At 48.8% G+C, this 19,188-nt stretch overlaps 1 protein-coding gene across 3 annotated transcripts in view; it reads left to right on the top strand.

Moving 5' to 3' along the window:
- The first annotated feature begins 1,482 nt into the window (after window positions 1-1,482).
- VGLL4 (vestigial like family member 4) overlaps window positions 1,483-19,188 on the top strand; it is a 152,258-nt gene continuing 134,552 nt past the window's right edge. The window contains exons 1-2 of one of the 3 annotated variants that reach the window (XM_061128870.1): window positions 1,483-1,825; window positions 15,038-15,114. In XM_061128870.1, the coding sequence (XP_060984853.1) occupies window positions 15,051-15,114 (64 nt within the window). In that variant the 5' untranslated portion in view covers window positions 1,483-1,825; window positions 15,038-15,050. Of the gene's footprint in view, window positions 1,826-2,878; window positions 2,900-3,248; window positions 3,268-15,037; window positions 15,115-19,188 lie in introns of those variants that run through there. The other 2 variants (XM_061128872.1, XM_061128871.1) reach the window with 2 other exon arrangements.

Below are 19,188 nucleotides of genomic sequence, written 5' to 3'. Positions count from 1 at the left end.
GCCATTACTCATGTGCATTATCTGGACAAATCATTGCCCTCTTCCTCCATGACTGCGGTACCCTAGCAAGACTGGATTTAAGGAAGAGAGCCGGGGAGAGATGTGATTGTTCACCGAATCTTCTGCCTGCTCTTTAGTCTCTGCAACAGCTCTTGAAGTTAAGAACTGTCTCTTTTACAGATGAGAAAACTGGGCTTGAGGATATGCCCAGAGTTCTAGAACTAACAGAGGTGGGGTTTGGGTTCAAATCCGGGTCTCTTCAAATCCAAAGCCCCTCTTCACTGTCACACTTCCCCAAATCTGCTCCAGTAGTCCTCACCCTTCCTAATTTGGCAGGATGAAAATCTCCTCTTTACGATCTTTCTCAAGATCTTATGTCTTCCTAGTCTGAGACTACTGATGAACTAAAATGTAGTCTTCAAGGAAAAAAAAAAAATCTTTGGGAAGACTGGGAGCCTTCCCAAGCTTTAAACTGTGCACTTACACATGGAAACCATGAAAACAGGCACAGCTATGCTTGGGTCAGACTGTCACCTGGGTCATCCTATGTCCACCAGCCCTGTGTGGAGAGGAGGAGAGTGCATTTCAAAGGGGGATGCAAGACCCTGACTCTGGTGCAGGCGATGTTTCCACACTGTTTAGGTCCCTGATGGCTCAGTCAATTAAGAATCTGCCTGCAGTGCAGGAGACACAGGAGACGTGGGTTGGATCCCTTGGTTAGGAAGGTCCCCTGGAGAAGGAAACGGCAACCCACTCCAGCATTCTTGCCTGACAAACTCCACGGACAGAGGAGCTTGGCAGGCTACAGTCCAAAGGGTCGCAAAGAGCCCCACAGGACTGGGCGCATAAGCACCGGGGCAATCTCACTGTAACACGGAGCTATTAACACCTGCTCTTCCTCCCCAACGGGGGCTAAGATCAAATGAGATACTAGGCTGGGGCCTGATATAACTGGATGAGGTAATAGATGGAAAAACAGTTTGAAACCTGCAAAGCATTTCCCTCCAGCGTTAATGTAAGCTGGTATTTGTTTTTGCTATCCTTCCCTCTCAGCGGAGCCGTCTTCCCACGGCAAGCTCTATAGTAGGAGCTCCTCATAATGACTGAGGTTTGAGAACCGCCAGGAGGCACGGGCAACCACGAAGCCATTTAAAGCAAACCAGAGGAAGTCCAGTCCCTGACTATTTATTTTATGAAGTTAGCGGCTGGATACGTTAAGCAAACGTTTTCTTCATTGTGGCAGTCCGCGAAAACAATGGGGCAAGGGCAGCCCGGGTGGTGGGGGGGCGGCGCCCGGGGAGGCTCAGGCCTCCACCCCTCCTACCCCCCACCCCGAAATCTCCGGAGAATGACAGGAAAAAATTAAAGACAGGGCTTTTCTTTTCGCGGTCACATGTCTGCGCTGCTGCCAGAACCTGCACCAATTGGAAACGTCTCGCCTCCTCCTCCTCCCCGCCCCTCCCCCGGCACGTTTCGGAGCCGACCCGGTGGAGGACTCCGGGGAGTTTGCCAAACACAGCAAACACTGGGGCGTGAGCGGCCGGAGGGGGCTCGGCCTCGGACCTCGCTGCCTTCCTCCTCGGTTCCCTCCCTTTCACACTGTTTTCATTTTCTAGGACTTCCTCCTCCGGGCGAGGGAGGGGGGAGGACAGACGCTGCAGTGCGCCCGGGGTGTGTGTGAGTGTGTGTGTGGAGTGTGCGGTGTGACATGGTGTGATGGGAGGGAGCCGAGCGGCGTCCGAGAGCCCTGGACTGCAGCGGCCGTTCTGATCGCCGGAGCACCTGAGCACACGCCTCCCCGAGCAAGGGCGACCTGTCCCTTCAGGTACGCGCGGCCGCCGGCCCGTCCGGGCTGAGCGGCTGGGTGTGTGTGTGCGGGTAACGAGCCGGAGAGGCAGCGCCCCAGGTCGGCGGCCGGTGGAGCGCGGAGCCCGGGAGGCGCCGGCGTGCGCGGCGCTCGGGCGGCTGAGCCGGCGTGGACGCCTACCCCCGGGCGCCCTTGCGCGCGGGCAGCTCGGCGAGCGGGTCGGCGCGAGAGGCGGGAACGCGCGCGGGTCTGGAGCCGAGGGCGGCGGAGGTGCCTCAGGTCCGGCTCGAGTCCGCGGGCACTCGGCCGGCTGCATGGCGGTCGTGCGGCTGGGAGGTTAAGGGGCGGCGGGTGCGGAGTCGGCCTCCGCTGTGGTCGTCGTGGTCACGAGTGCTGTATCCACCAGGTGGGAGACTCTTCTGTGTGGGGCGGGGGGGTTGCTGGCCCGCAGTGGCGGGCACCTGGCCGCCCACGGGAGGTTCGTCTGCGTTCTCGCTGTGTGGGCCTTTGGAGTCCGGTGTGTGTCAGAGGCTGGTACCCAGCGCGCAGGGCGCGCCGACTCCACGCGCTACCTGGGGTCGAGCGCCGCCCGGGCCCCAGGCGGACGTTGGCCGCCCGAGCGCGTGGGCACCGGCCGGGGAGGTGCAAGCAGCCTCCGGGCGCGCGGCGGAGGGGGGAGGGGAGGGGAGCCTCTCCCGGGCGCGCCAGGCCCCGCCCCCGCCTCCCGGCCGGCTCACCTGGGCCGGCGTCCCACCTGCCGGGCGCTGGGGGCGGGCCCGGGGGCGTGGCCTCGGCGGGCCCAGTGGAGCCCGGCTGAGCCCGGGCGAGGGCGGGCGGAGCCTCATTCCAGGGATTCCTCGCGCTCCCGCGCTCGCGTCCGCCTCCGAGCCGGCTCTGGGCGCGCGCCGCCCGCGTGTGCGTGTGGGTGTGCGGAGCGGCGGGGATCGGTGCGGAGCGCTGGCGCGAAGGCGCCTGCGCGAGGGCGCACCTCCGGAGTGCGCCCGGCCCCGTGTGCCCCGCGGTCGCGCCCCTGCCTCTGCCCCCAGCGGGGCCCGGCCGGCCCGAAGTGGGCGCGCCGGGAGCTGCCCGGCGGTGAGTGCGGGAGAACCCGGCCGGGCGAGGGCTGGCCTGCGGGGAACTCAGGGGTGGGCTGACTCGGAGCGGGACGGGGGCGTCCTCCTGGAAGGACGAGGCGGCTTGTTCTTGCGGAGCACCTCGAGGCTCCCGGAGGGAGAGCTCTAGCGTCTGGAGTGGAAGGTGTCTTGGGAGTCGGCGGCGAGGCGGCGGCCAGCGCCCTGCAGCCCTTTGGTCGTGGCCGGCGGCTAAGGACGGCTGTGGGGCGGGATCGCAGAGCGGAGCAGCCGGGACCGGCTCTTTCTCTCTGTATACTTCCTGCACCCTCCCCAAAACAAGACGGCACACTCTTCCTGCAGCGAGTGCAGGCCTCACCGCAAAGCAAGGTCTTTTTCTTTTCTGTTTTGGGTAAAGTCTCCTTTTATTCATCACACGGAGATCTTTAAATATCTTAGGTTAGGATGACAGTACTTGCTGGGGCTATTAGTCTTTACGCACGCTAATGGCAAGTGTTCGTCTATTTAAACCAGGTGATTTTTTTAAAAATCGGTTTCACTTTGATCATTGGTGCTGTGTGTTTGCTAGTTGTGTTTCCTTCTCTGCGGTTAATAAGAACCAGGAGCCTGGGGGTCGGGGGCGGAGGCGGGTCTTCTAGTTTCTACCAGCAGCTGGTTGCCCCCTGTATTTGAAAGGTGCTGTCTTCCTGTAGTTTGTCTTTTTTCAAACCCAAGCCTACTTTGATGAAAACGAAGGCTCGTTTTTGTTTCCTCTGAATATTCAAAGACAAAAGCAGCAAGTGTTACTTCTCCTATTAGTATTGGAAGGTCCGTTTTGCGTTCCAATTTAGCATACCAAAAACTTTAACTCTTTCTTTAGCGTCAGAGTGCACAGACTCGTAATGTTCATTGTTTCCTGCTTGCAGCTGATGAAGCCTGCGTTTGAGCCTGCGGGGAGTAGCGTGGGTCGTTTAAAGAGCGCTGAAGTGTCAGCATCTCAAGGCTGTACTGGGGGGGGGGGGAGGGGGAGGGAGGCGTGTTCTTGGAACAAGCTATCTATCGTCTATCTCTCAATCTCAGTGCTCTCATTTAAATAATGGGTTAGGAAATACTTACAAGTTTGTTGTCTGTACTCCGGACAGTTGTGTGTGTGTGTGTTAACTGTTGCATCTGGCTGAAAAGTCATCTCCCTCCTAGTAGAAATGATGTAAACCCCTCAATTTGTTGTTTGACTTTGGCAGTGGTTTAATCCCAAGCTGATTTCCCCCGCCACTGTTTACTCACACTTCTGGGCAGCCAGCCTTTGCTTTCCATTTGGAAGAGAATGCAAACTAATTTTATGTTGACCAAAACACAATACAATTAAGAAGATAATTCTGCTATAAATAACCATGAACTGCATTCCAAAACTGTGAATGTTGTAGTAAAAACAACTCCCCAGGCATACTTCTGGAGACTTGAGTTCAAGTCTTATCCTTGTCACCTACTCATTTTGTGACCAGAAAAATTTCCTGCTAGTTAATAGTTTGTGCTTCATTTTCCTCTGTAAGAGCGTGATAAAATCTGTTCTGATATATCAGAGTTTCAGGAATTACAAGGAATAGTGTGCTTTGAAAAATATTTTGTGTTATGCTATTTATAAAAGTCTTTGAAGACTTGAGAGAGCTTCATAAGCACCCGCTGTTGCAACTTATCCCAGCTGGTTTAGAACTGCCACTCTACCTTGGAAAGATTATAACCCTTCTTACAAAAGGTAACTTTGGAATGAACACTTTCCCTTTCAGATGGTTTGTTTGGTAAGAGCTCCATAGTGGGAAATTCCTTTTCACTCCTTAGGGAGCCGGCCTTGTCATCATCCTCTGGTGGTTGCCAAAACAAATCCTACGGAAGATTTTACTTTGTGTTTGTTCCAGGTGTCTCTCTTCCATAGTTTTGCCGTGCTACTTTCAGTTTGCCTTAATTAAATCGTAAGTAAAATAATAATAAAAGCTGTTCTCCAGCCTTGAGTATGACTTAAAAATGAGTCACCATAAGTTTAGGAGGTAAAAGTCAAATACACTGGGAAAATGCTAATGTAACTAAAACCGTGACACTGTGTGGCAGGGTTACCGTGCCAAGTTGTCTGTTCCTTGCTTCTGTTAGACAAGCTGTTGCTGCTGTGAGAACCTGGTCAAAGAGTGTTGTTTTGTGGTTTGTTTTTTTTTTGTTAAGTTTCTGCCAGGTATGTTGACTGAGGCACATTTGTGATTCTTTTCGGGAGCCTCTCTGAAGTTAGTCAAGTCTATATGTGGGAGCTTAAGAGAAAAGGGGATACCACCGATCAGTCTGTAGCCATTTAGGATCTGTCCACATTAAAACAGATAAAAACCCAACAACTGCCAAATTTTATAATATAAACTGGCTTGGTATGGAAGGAAGGAGCGTTTGCAGGTGGTGCTGAAATCAGAAAAATCAGTGTTTGCAGGTGTCTGAGGCCTGATAACTGGATACAGTTGATCCTCATTATTTGTGGATTCCTATATTTGTGAATTTATCTCCTCAGTGAAATTGATCTGCAGCCCCAAATCAGTACTTGAGGCAGTTTCTTCCTAGGCACAGGGGTTCAGCATTCACTAACTTAAGAGTTCTTGGAGGCTTTACAGAACATGTCAATGGCAAATGATGAGAACTGACCGTATTTAATGATGCAGATGAGGAAAGGCCTTCCTAGTGATGCAACGTGTCAGACTTTTCTAGGCTGCTGATAGGCGGGGAGTGGAAATTTTGGCGCAGTGGGGAGCTCGACCTGGGTATCGTGGGAAGTTTGCCAACTTGGGCTGTAATGTAGGTCATGTCACTCATTCCTGGGGGTAACAGATACCTAAGAGGACCTGTTAGTTCTTCTGAATAGGAGATTCTCAGTATCCGAGGAAAATAAATGACAAGAACAGGCATGTCCAGGGTAAACTGAAAATGCCTATGAGGTGCTGTGGAAGGCCGAGGTGTCGAAAACAGGTTCACAGTAGCCTAAATATGAGAAGAGAAAAGATAATCCCTGGTTTTATTTGACAATCATGTTGAAAATCGTGGTAATTGGTAGTTTACTCGAAAAGTCCAGATTTGAAATTTTATTCTCCCTCCTTGGACACGCTGGTGTCAATGTGGGCCCCTCCATACAGGCATCTTCCAGTGGGTATTTTGTGGAGCTGGGTGAACTTCAGCCAGCAGGAAGAATTTTGCAGTGGCATTGAGCAGCTTCACCTAAAGGGTGTGAAATACACAATAAGCTGAGTTTGGTTTTGCAGCTGTAAGTCTGTATGGGTGGCCCTCAACATGCACATGGTCGCTTTCATACTGTCCGTGTGTTTGTGCAGCTGACAGTGATGCCAAACTTATTACAGTAGCCAAGGATTTTCGTTATTGTTGGGCAGTTTCTGTCACCAGCATCATCACGACGACGGAACTTCACACCCCGACAGCACTACCCGCCCCCCCCCCCCACCACCACCGGGGGGCGGTTGTTGCCGAGCGTGTCCATAGACACAAGCCTCGGACCACTTCAGTATCAGAAAAGCGAAGATGTTTGAGTTGAGTGCTCATCAAAGATGTCCATCCAGAGTGGTGCCTGTGATTGAGCCCAGCTGACTGTGTTGATGTGATGGGAGGTACGGACGAGCAGGAGACAGAACTGAGTTGATGGCAGGCACCTGATCCTGGTTCCTGATAGCGGAGATGTCCCACGTGGGGAGAAAGAGATCGGAGGCCGCCCAGCCTGTGGACCTGCCCTATTGAGCTTTCACGGGGTGGGGGGCACGTTAAAGCCTTACAGGAGGTGTACACACCTGTACCGACTTAGTTTTCTAGAACAAGGGGAGCAGCACCAAGAGAGCCGTTTCTCATCCTGGGGCTTGTGCTGGCAGTCGACAATCCCCTGAAAGAAGCCTTCCTAGGGACCTTAAACAAATATGTTTTTAATTCCCTGGAAATAAGCATAGAACTTGTAGAAGTATTGTTTGTTATTTCAGACATTCGACCGTCAAATGAATTTTCAGAAATCATTCTGTGTAGAAGTAAGGAATTGGATACAAGGGGAAGTGAGGCAAGTCCTTCTCACATCGTAGATGTGTACATTTCAGGAAGACAGGTCCGAAACTCAGGCCCAGGACGTGTCCCGATAAGAGAAGCTGGACAAGCAGAGGATCCATCTATTTATACTCTGTCTTTGGAAGTATGACCATTGAAAGAGTATTATGAATAAAGACTGGTTTCTGTTTGGGAGTGTGGCATACAATTTAAGGTTGTAAGAACTATGAACAGCAAGGTGAAAATTTTCAGATCTCATTTACTGAACCTTCAGAGTTATCCCCTGGAGTTTAATAGCAGGTTGTGTTGAGCATGACTAAGTGGAAACCGACCTTCCTGATACTGAACCTGTTCTTGGAGTTTGAAGTCCTCAGGGCTTATGTTAATTCCTGTGTGGCTGGAGTCCCAAGAACCCTTTGGCATCGCTGCCAGGGTCATCTGCCCCACTCTGCCCGACCGACGTGGTACGCGAATCTTCTTACCTGCCTTGGTTACTGTTCATGGGACTCTGTTTCTCTCTATTCGGAGGAAGAGAAATATGTCCTGGTTTTCGTGTTCCCAGGAGGGGAGGGCTTGCCTTCCTTTGCTTTCTCCAGAAATTATCATATGGTTCCCTCATATATATCTCAAGGTATGGGGGCAAGAGCACGGGACTAGAAGGCTTGCCGGAAGGTATTCTTTATTTTTTGGTTTTGATTGTGTGTTTTGGCAGATAACTTAAGCTCAAACACTGCTTTCTCTCCAAAAGGTCTTGACGAAAATTAGCTGAAGAATTAGTAGCAAAAGCATTGGATGGTGAGTCAGGAGCCATGGATTTGAGAGTTAGCTTCTTTAGGAAGTCAGCTTACCTTCTCGGCAACTTGGTTTTTCATCTGTGGAAAGCTATAATAATCTTCTTTGGCAGACTCACGGTGAGAACCAGTGAGGTGAGCGTGTCTTGAGAAGCAAAGCCGCAGAGCTCTGAGGTGTCCTCACTTGCCTGTTCTGGGCATTTTCAGTTACATTGTTATCATTTCATTCCATTCAGTGGGCACTTTCAGTTGTGTTGTATCATTTAACCCACATGCCAAGGTCACATGCTTGTGACCTTATGAAGCAGGCAGCCTTGTTAAGTTTTCTTTAGGTGAGCAAAGGTGGATCCAGAGAGGTTAAATGACCCCCCGCAATTGGTGTTAGGCATTTGAAGTTTGGAACATCATAGGCTGAGTAAGTAAACGTATGAAACGTAGGTTTTCTGATGCTGAAGTCCCTGTTCCACTCATTTAACAGATGGGAAAGCGCAAGAAGCAAAAAGCGTTACATGAATGAGAGAGGTTTTTAGCAAGAAGAACAGAGAGGCACAGATCTGCGAATTGAATGTTAACAGAAGCAATGTATGTGTTGCCGGAAGTTACTGGGGCACCAGTTGGACACGCTGTGGTGGAGAAACAGCTAGGAGGTGCATTCACGTCTACTTGATGTGCCTGAAGCTCTGCCTGTGTGTGGTCACCTGAATCTGGTGGCGGTTTCGTCTGAAATTTCATTTCATTTAGCCTCGCTGAGATGCACAGCTAGCCACATCGACCACAGAGTGATCCGCTTTTGGTGTAGGTTGCTGCCAGGGCAGCGGGTTCATGTTGCCTTTTCTGGAAAGTCTCTACACAGTGTTTACCAGACTGGAGACACCCAGTGAAAGCCTCGATTTCCGGAGGGCCCCAGGGGCTGCACACCCGCTGCCGTGATGAGATACTTCATACTGTAGGCTTGTCCTACCGTTGTGTTGATTAGCTGGGGCTGAGCTCGATGAGCTCAGGAAGTGGTCCTATGGAGTGAGGATGGGACACGGCCAGCAGGGGTTTGGGATACTGAAGAGAGTGCATCTGGGAGCTAGATGTGCCATCAGGATCCCTGGAGAGTGATGTCTTCCTGTTTCGGGTCTTTGGCCAAGTGACCAGCATGGCAGGAACGTCAAGGGGTCTGACGGAGCCTGTCCCCACCTTCACCAGGTTCCGCCTTTAGCCGAGACGCATGGTGGTGGCGGTGTAGTTGCCAAGTCACGTCAGACTCTGACAACCCCCTGGACCCCCCCGGGCTCCTCTGTTCATGGAATGTCCCATGCAGGAATACTGGGGTGGGTTGCCATTTCCTTCTCTAGGGCATCTTCCCAACCTAGGCGCTGAACTCAGGTCTCCCGCATTGCAGGCAGATGCCTTACTGACCGAGCCACCGGGGAAGCTGAGACTCACTCTCTTTGCTATGTTACAGTGTAGTTGGGTCACTGGCGGAGCCGTGCAGCGAGCCAAGCCTGGTGCTGGGTTTTTTTTTATCTTGGAAATCTCCTTGGAAGACTTCCATGACATATCTTGAACTTCTGTTCCCTTGCCTGGGAAAAAAAAACACACGAATACACCCACCCCAAAATTCTGTTTCCAAGATGGGGCTCATGTCCTCTTGTTGGTCCAAAAAAAAAAAAAAAGCTTCCTTGGTGAAAGCCCAGAATAATGGTGTTCACATGTAGAGCTGAGCTTTTCATCAGCACTGAATATCCCTAAATTTTAGCGGCTTTATCATGGATACCTGTGTCTGTCTGCTTAGTTGCTCAGTCATATTTGACTCTTTGTGACCCCATGGACTGAGCCCCCTAGGCTTCTCTGTCCATGGGATCTCCAGGCAAGAATACTGGAATGGGTTGCCGTTTCCTCCTCCAGGGGATCTTCCCGACCCAGGGATCAAACCCGCATCTCCTGCTTTGGCAAGCGGATTCTTTACCACTGCACCATGTGGGAAGCCCCTCGTTGATACCCTTTCTTAATTCTTCACAATAAGCTGAAAGAATGTATTATTGGGGATAAGGAGGTCTCAGAGAAGGAATATGGGCTGGCAGAGAAAATACCATTGCCTGGGAAAAAAAAAAAAGGATTTGTTCTCCTCATGATGAGGTATGTTCATAATTAACAACAACCACACACACAAAAAAAGGGTGAATGGAATGGACCAGAAATGGGTTGAAGGGCAGTAGATCCCTTGTAGATGGACTTCATGTCTTTATATAGAAGGACATTCTTCTCCCTTTAATGGGGTTATTACTGTGTTCCAGGTGTCAGCATTTCAAGTAATTATGTTTTTGGTGATCATGATACTGTAAAACCTATCCCGGAAATGTGAACACTTCACTGGTGGGTACTTAGATTAATTTTCCGGATGCTGCGTAATCTTTTGCAAAAGCTTGTAGATGATTTATGGGTTCATAAAGGATATAAAATAAACCAGACTCGTCTCTCCACTGTTGAAAACCATTCAGACCATTCAAGGACTTTTCCCTAGGAATAAGATCTCAGCTTCATCACGCCCCACAGAGAATGAGTGACCCGGCCCATGCCAATGCCCCGCATCGCCCCCGTCTCCTTGGCTGTGGTCCCAGCAGGCCCCTGCGTCCACAGGGTCAGCTTGGCCTGTCCGCCGCCTCCCCGTCACAAGCCTAATCCCTCCCATCCTGTGGGTTTCTCATCCCAGAGAAATCTTCTGTATCTCAAGTACTGGCCAGTGCTCCTTTTCTGGTACATTTACCATTATTTGCAGTTTATTATGTTCATATACATATTTTAATACATGTGCAGTCTTTTAAAAATTGCTTGTTTGACCTCATCGGGCCTTAGTTGCATCGTGAGGGATCTCCCGTTGAGGCGCGTGGACTCTCTAGCTGTGGCACTTGAGTTCAGGAATGAAGGCATGCGGGCTTAGTTGCCCAACCAGGGATTGAGCCAGCATTGCCTGCATCGCTCAGCAGATTCTTAACCCCTGGACCGTCAAGGGAGTCCCCTGTTCATGTATGTTTTGACAAATAGTTATCTTAATACAGGAAAAGCCCTTTCACTTCTCCTAACACTCTGCGAGGCAGGAAATATCAGCGTCCCCATTGTACAGGTGAGGTCACAGACGTAGAATGACTTCCCAGGTCACACAGGTAGGAAGTGGCTGAGCCCATGCCGACTACAGGGTTAGTGACCACCCCCCGCCCCCCAGAGAGTCCCCTCTCCAATCACCATGGTGCCATCATGCTCATTTCCAGTGGGGTGTGACACTCTGTCAAATACTGTAGCTATAGTTCCCCCCGCCCCACGTTACTCACATGTTTCACTGGGTGTCCTGGGCTGTGGATATTGTTTGAGATGTAAATTTCAGGCGTCTGTTTTGTTTGACTGTCATCTTCTGCCTTTATTTGCTGAGGTCTTCTGTGCCTGCATAGTGCCTGGTCCTTGGTCCTCATCTCCCCCCTGTGTCCCCTGTTGTCCTTATTTCACATCTGGTTCCCACAGAAGCCTGCCCCCTGGCCCGCCAGTGACCCCTGACTGCACCCCTTCCGGTCACGCCATCCTCCCCTCACCTGCCAAACCAGAGCATCCCTGACCCCACTCCCCCAGCCCGCTCAGGGGCTCCCCGCTGCCCGCTGGTTGCCTGCTCCAGTGAGTGGAAACCGGTCTGGCCAGCCGTGGGCTCCCTCCTGGGCCTCCACCCACATCGTGCTTCCCAAACTTTGCTGCTGCTGCTCCCTGACGACGAGACTCCCAGTCCTGACCCGGCTGATTCGTCTCCCTCCCTGATTCTCATTCCTCCGCTGTGCCTTCCCTCAGGCTGTGGGTCCAACAGGACTGTACACGCAAGGATCAGGGTACTCACACTCAGGAAGTCTTCAGACCGTGTGATCCAGGTGCCTGGGAGAGGTCTGTGAGGAGAGACCGCCCAAGGGAGAAGGATGGGAAGGAAACCTTTGAAGTGGCTTTTTAAAACACACACACACACACAAACATGTTCACAGGGTAGACACTTCAGCTGACACTGATCTCTCTTTTATCCCACACTACACATTTTAGTGTTATATTTTGCCTTTTATTATCCCGTTCTGTGTACTTCAGCTTCACCAACGAGGCTGTAATGTCTTAAAAGCAGGCGTGATATCTTCTGTTCCTCTGTGACCTGTCCCAAATACTTTGCTGAACTCAACAGTTGTGTAATAAAAGTTGGTTGGTGGCGTTAATAAGATTGCAGCAGATGGCAGGTGCTTCGTAGGGGAACTTTAAAGCACCTAATCTCTTATCTACCTACTTTGAACCTAAGTCACTTGGGAAGAATAAGCTTAAATATCTGATCTTCCACATGTTTGAATTCTGGACTTACTTCTATGTGTCCTTTTGTATCTTTATGCTTTGATATTTTGCTTCTGGGCAAATATTTGCGCAAGAGGCATGTGTTAACATGTATCTTTGGGTGTTTAGAATTTTGAAAGAGTTGTCCTTCAGCTTAATGAAGCAATTAATTTAGGAATTGTGAGCCTAAATACCGACCTACTGAGTAGACTGCTTATCAGCATTTACTTAATCAAAATAAAAGACATGAAACTCACATCTTTCCTGAATAGGAAACTGGCTTGGGTGAACAGAGTAACCGAGTTCTCGTGAGTTCAGCAAGCCTTTTCCTGTCAGTCTGTCCCAAACTTTCATTTTCTCCACCTTTGAGCAAGTTCCCGAGTCTTAACTCTGGAGGTGATCTTTTCTATCATATAAGAAAGATGAGGACTGTGCGTGTCATTGATTTTTCTCTTGAGTGCCTCTCTCTGAGTTTACTTGCTCCCTCCTTGTCTCTGAAAAAGAAGAAATTTACTATTTACGTGTCCTCCTTGCCACTCAGAGCCTTCTTGGACTCTCCTCTTTCACGTTGACACTGGAGTAGGTTGCCATTTCCTCCTCCTAGGGGATCTTCCTGACCCAGGAATCGAACCTGGGTCTCCTGAATTGCAGGCAGAGTCTTTACCATCTGAGCCCCCGGGGAAGCTCCATCCATTGCCTTCTGCCCATCACATCAGATCATCCCCTGCCGTCAGCTTCCTGTTCCGCAGATTGTGACTATAGGCTGCTCCCAGGATGACTTTACTGGAACAGCACATCAATGGCCAACTCATTGCTTGGCTCAGAGAGTTCAGTGGGTCCTTAATTCACACAAAATCCAGCCCAAATCCTGTGAAAGCCCTCTGTCCTCCGGTGATGTGGCATCAGTCCAGATTTCCATCCTCATTGCTCACTTCCTGGCCCCACACTGCCCATCTTGCTGATTTGGACATTGGTTCTTGAGTGCATTCTGCTTCTGTCCTTCCCTTCTGTACTTGTACATTCATTCTTCAGAGGCTCAGCTCACCTTCTGTTTTCTCCCCAAAGCCTTTCAAAATTCGTTGGTATTTCTACAGGATTTTTTTTTTTTAAATAGCCCTGTTTTGGCACTTAGCATTTCTCCCTAATCCTTGACTTCCCTAAGTGTCCCCTAAGAGTGGTTTCAGGTTAAAAGAAGGGCTAGTGAAATTTGAGAGATTTCAAGTATATAAGATTGCCCTCCCTACCACCTCCGCCCGCTGCAGAAGACACAGCAACCCATCAAAAGCCCAAGAAGGAAAAGAAATCGCTTGATGTGGTTTATTCTGGTGTTTCCCAAATGTAGTTATCATAGAAAAAAATTTTTTTTCACAAAATGCGAACATCCAGTGAAACACTTGGGGAAAAACACTGCCTTAAACTAGATTTCTTATTGGCATGTCTACGGTATAAATTCAAATAAGCCCTTTGAAGCCAACTGCTGGGCTCTGTTTATTTTTCCTGCCTTGGTACGTAGTTGATAATGTTTATTGAATGAAATCACAGTGCAGGATCAAGAGCGTATTTTTTTTTTTGAGGCCTGACGTATGAATACTGTAAAGCAAAGCCACTCTGCTGTGTCTAGTAACTGGCACATACACAGTTGTTGTTCAGTCTTTAAGTCGTGTCCGGCTCTTTTTGACCCCATGGACTGCAGCCCGTCAGGCTTCCCTGTCCTTCACCATCTCCCAGAGTTTGCTCAGATTCATATCTGTTGAGTCAGTGATGCTATCTAACCATCTCATCCTCTGCTGCCTGCTTCTTTTGCCTTCAGTCTTTCCCAGCATCGGGATCTTTTCCAGTGAATTGGTTCTTCGCATCAGGTGGCCAAAGTATTGGAGCTGCAGCTTCAGTCCTTTCAATGAATATTCAGGGTTGGTTTCCTTTAGGATCGACTGGTTTGATCTCCTTGCTGTCTGAGGGACTCTCAAGAGTCCTCTCCCAACACCACAGTTCGAAAGCATCAATTCTTTGGCACTCAGCCTTCTTTATGGTCCAACTCTCACATCTGTACATGGCTACATACGCAGTAGGTACTCAGTAAAGGCTGAGGAATGCTGAGTAAATGCTGAATGTATCTAAAGGGTGCACTTAAGAATGTATTTTTTCTCAGTTGAACTGACAGGATCTATTTTCCTAATAACTGTTTGTGAGTGCATGCATGTGTGTGTATATATTTTAAAATAATCCCAAACAGGAATTTTTCTAGGTTTTCCACCACCTTTAGCTCTTCTTCAGTGTTTGCTTTTATAGGTGTGCTGTAATTTAAGAAAACAGAATTAAAAATAAAAATCCAAGTTTTATTAAAAAACAGGTGGCAGTGATCGCTACAAAATAAAGACAAGTTAGAATAAAGATCCCTATTGGACTTAAAATGCCATTTAACTCACCAGTGGAATTCACACAATTTTCATGAATCTATTGCATATTTTAAGCTCCACAGCTTTGTAGAGTCTCTTAGCTCAGGAGGCAAAAGAACAGAGCGATTCAGTCGTAGTAATTTTTGTTAAAACCAACAAACCAACAACCACCACTACCACAGCAAAAGTGTTGCCGGTGTCATGCTATGCTTGTAGAGTAGGCTTTGTTCTGAGAAGTGATTTTACTGGGTACGTCTGGGCAGGCGTGCTGTTATGCATACACATAAACATTTATAAGCACAAATAACATGGGCATGAATATTCACAACATCCCTTCTTTGAGTCCTGACTTGGGCTGCTTCCTGGAATTGGCACGGTTTGGCTTAGTGAACAGAATGGAATTTAACCCCTTTCTCTATCTGTTCCCGAACCACGTTCATTGGCTTTCAGCCCTGGCCGGAAAGAGTTTCACCTTCAGCATTGGGATCTGCATTTAGTGGAGGAGTCACCGTCTCATGGGTAACTGCCAGAATTCTAGAAGAGTCTTTTGAATTCCTTTTAAATTCTTTTGCCTTCTAGGCTCCAACCAGGAATGGAGACCCCATTGGATGTCTTGTCAAGGGCAGCATCGCTGGTACACGCTGATGACGAAAAACGTAAGTCAGGAATCCATTCTAAGTGCTTTGTACCCCTCCCCCTCTTGACTCCTGCATTGTCATAACATCGGGTGTTTCTCCACGTGGTTTCGGGGCTGTACACTGTGAACCTGGCTTGTTTTCTTTGGAGATAACAGCTTGGCGTCCTTATTTTTGTTTTCAGGAGCCAGAATATGTCAGTCTTGTAAATGATATCTCTGGATGCTAGGGCTTCAGCTGTTAACCTCAGGAAGTCCTCTCCTCCGAAAGACTCTCTTAAGTGGGACGTGGAGTAGAGATGCTCCTTCTGTGTGTCTCCAGAACTTTCGATAAGTAGGTGTTTGTCGATAGACTGATTGACCAGCGGAGAACTAGAGACGCGAAGACTCATCCAAAATCATCTGTGTCATTGGAAGTGTGTGTAAAATGGGAAATAGTCTTGCGAGTCCCGCCTGAGAGAGGACACATACTCGGGGTGGGGGGGTATGCCCTGATGCGGTGGGAGGGGGAGGAAGAGGAGAGAACCCCGAAGCTGGAAGGTCGCTTGCCATTGTGTGAGTGCGATTTTCCTGCTGCTTCTCAGGCACCTTTGTTTTTAAATGTTACTGTTCACCGTTGATATTTGCAGAAACGACCGTTTTCTGTGGAAGTCAGGTCGAGGGTTCTTTTCTCTAAGCCCTGAAATGCTACTAACAAAAGATTTATTGAGGTGGAACTTTCATACATGGTAAGTTCTGGAAGGAGGAGCAACTTTCCGGGTTAGTTCTTGACAAATCTGGCAGCCGGAGCGCACGTTCTTGAGACGTGAGGTCTGCTTTTTCACTAGCTGGTAGGACTTTTGTGTGTCTAAGCCTCAGCTCTCTCACTAGTCACAGGAAATAGCAAGAGCTGCTTCCGAAGTCTTTGTGAAGATGCCCTGGGCTCCTGTGTGTGTAGAGCTTACTGTAGTCTCAGCTCCTGGGGCCACTGCCTTGCGCTGTCCTGTGGGTGCTGCGTGGGGCCCTCTGCTGGGACCTTATCTCCTCCTTTATGTTACTATAGAGTCCGCCACTCACGCACGATCATCTTTAGATGCGTGGTGACATGAAATAGCCGTTGAAGTTTGTTTTTTTCCCTAGCCTCTCACGTAATGTACAGCTGTAATTATCCCTTCCTAAGTAACTGAAGCTCAGGGATGTTAAGCATCATTCCCAAGGACATTGAGCTCCACAGCGGCAGCCCAGGTTGTAGACTTCTTACTGAAACAACAACAAAAACCCCTTTATGTCGCTAAGATGGCAGCAAGTGTTACTGACTTGAATAGCTGGTTACAGATTTCTTTAAACATTACTATAGCCAATTTAGAAGCTCTTAAAAAAAATATAAGACAATATTTTGAGTTTCTCTGTTTTGTGATATTCAGTTCAGATCAGTAAAACAATATCGTGTTTGTGCAAATGAAAAATAAGTAATGACCTCAGAGTGGTTTTTGTGTCCTGAGTGTAGAGAGGGTGAGATTCTTTCCTTGTTTTTTTTTCGTTTATTTATATTAGTTGGAGGCTAATTACTTTACAATATTGTGGTGGTTTTTGCCATACATTGATGTGAATCAGCCATGGATTTACATGTGTCCCCATCCCGAACCCCCCTCTCACCTCCCTCCCCATCCCATCCCTCTGGGTCATCCTAGTGCACCAGCCCCGAGCACTTGTCTCATGCATCCAGCCAGGACTGGCGATGTTTCACACTTGATAATATACATGTTTCAATGCTATTCAGAGGGGGCGAGTTTCTTCTCTTTCTCTACTACGTTCTCGGGTTCCCTCCCGGAGCCCAGCTTCAGGATCCGTCTGCTCAGGCTGGAGGCCTGAATAGTTACCAGTTGTGTGAGCAGTGCGTGTGGATAAGGGGCTTTTCTGGGTGGGCAAGGGCAGTCCTGCCTTCATGGAGCTGGCATCGGTCACTAGTCGTGTCCAACTCTCTGTGACCCCCTGGTCTGTAGCCCACCAGGCTCCTCTGTCCATGGGATTCTCCAGGCAAGAATACTGGAGTGGGTAGCCATTCCCTTCTCATGGAGCTTATGAACTGATTTCTGCTTCGACTCTTGTGGCTGTAAAATGTTCAGCAGGGGAGACTGGGCATGCTTGTGAGATAGCTGCCAGGCGTCTGTGGTGCCTACAGCGTGGGAGAGCTGTTTTCACAGAAAGCAAAGGACACTGCCAAGAGAGAGAGGAGTTCTTACCTTCCTTCTGCAAGGAACACAGTATCAGTGCTTTAAGAGGAAGGACAGATACCTGTGTAAGGTCAGAGGGGTCACAGGGTAGACTTTATTTTGGGCTCCAATTGGTTTAACAACGGGCCAGCATAATTCTGGAGTCCCCTCTGTAAAGGTTTCAGCATCTCTGGACCACTTTTGACATTTAAAGATAACTGGGGGGGGGGGGGGGGGGGAGGGGGGAGTCCAAAGATGTCTGTAATCATTATTATTCACACAGGGGCAGCATTTTTAAGAAACTGTTTTGCTGTGGTGCTCCGCCCTTCACCCACAAGAGAACAGAGCCCAGAAAGCAGAAATTCACTGTACTTTCTGTGACCTAGCAGTGTAAGGACATGAAAATTCAGGCAGTTTATAGACAGAGCTGAGCATTAAGTTCACCGCCTTTCTGTGGATTTCTTCAGGCCCACTGGAGCTTTTTCAGCCTGATTCAGGGCTCTGTGCCCTAGATTAATTCTGTTTTAGCTTCTGTTGTAAGTTGCTCTTACACTTCACATTCTCCTCAACTTTAAAAAAAAGTCTTGTGTATGTAATCTGATGTGGGTGTCTTATTACAAGCAGAAAAATGTTCTACTACCAGAGATCAGGTTTCCAGCTCATGTGGGTGACCTCAATGGTTCTCTTTCCTTTTGCTGCTGGGGAGCCAGAGACTTGGGCATTTTTGAAGATGCTATTGTTTTAGCATTTGGAGGAGAACAGTATCTGTTAGGAGCTGAGTACTTAATACCTGATAGCCTTAAGGCTTCGTTATGTCTACTAGTGAAGAATCAAAAGAAATAACCTTAACAGTACTACTGCAGAGATAAAGGCAATAGTGAAATGGTGGTTTTGTGGAAACACAATAGCTACTTATCTGGATGGCCTAGAAGGAATACGCTTACTTAAAATAATCATCCCACTGCTCAGGAGACGTTGATTGAATCAGCACCCTGGGTAATCCTGGAAGGTACTTAATGAAAATGCAATACGATGGCCATTTTTCCATGTGCTTGAAGAATCTCTCTTTGCAGGGATCATTAATCCTGGTGCTGGGAGGACCTTATAATAGTGTGTGCCCGGTTGTATCCTACTCTTTGCAACCCCGTGGACTGCAGTGATTTCCCAGGCAAAAAGACTGGCATGGGTTGCCATTTCCCCCTCCAGAGGGTCGTCCTGACGCAGGGATCATACTTGCGTCTCTTGTGTCTCCCGCATTGGCAGGCGGGTTCTTTGCCGGTAGCATCACCTGGACCTTAACCTTTTACCAAGCCTATTTTTTAGAAGTCAAAATTTGAGGACAGGACACATAGGCACCGATGTTTATATTAATAACAACACCTGGGTATGTCTGTACCATGACTGCACTTCACCGAGATATGTACAGAATGTTTTCTTTTTGGTAATTTTGTTCTTATGTCTCTTGATTATGAGTTCTTTTATCTGTTGACTTCTTCAGTTAGGCTGGAATAATTGTAAGGAGCATGTAGCTTTCTTTTTGAGAATTCTGGCGGCGGGGAAAGTACCTTTGTTTCATCTAACGAATACTCATATGATCTGAACAACCCAGATGAGGTCAGCATGAGTGATGCACGGAGAGTGGTAGGGAAAAAAGGTGGCTTTCACAGTGTTGCCATTGCATCTGCTCCTAGAAATGCACTGACTCCTTGGGTGGTGACGGTCACTGAACACTAACTGATTGATGAAGCATAAATTACCGCCCTCCTTCCAGGGAAAGCATTCCTGGGAGCACTGGCTTTTTGTTATCATGAGGACTGATGCCCCAGATGTGTGGACATTTGCATGTATATAGATTCTGTTTTGAGAAGGAAATGGCAACCCACTCCAGTATTCTTGCCTGGGGA

This window comes from Dama dama, chromosome 24 (assembly GCF_033118175.1).
Source record: "Dama dama isolate Ldn47 chromosome 24, ASM3311817v1, whole genome shotgun sequence".
NCBI lineage: Eukaryota > Metazoa > Chordata > Mammalia > Artiodactyla > Cervidae > Dama > Dama dama.
The sequence above is the reverse complement of the archived record's forward strand: the minus strand, read 5'-3'. Positions and strand labels throughout refer to the sequence as shown.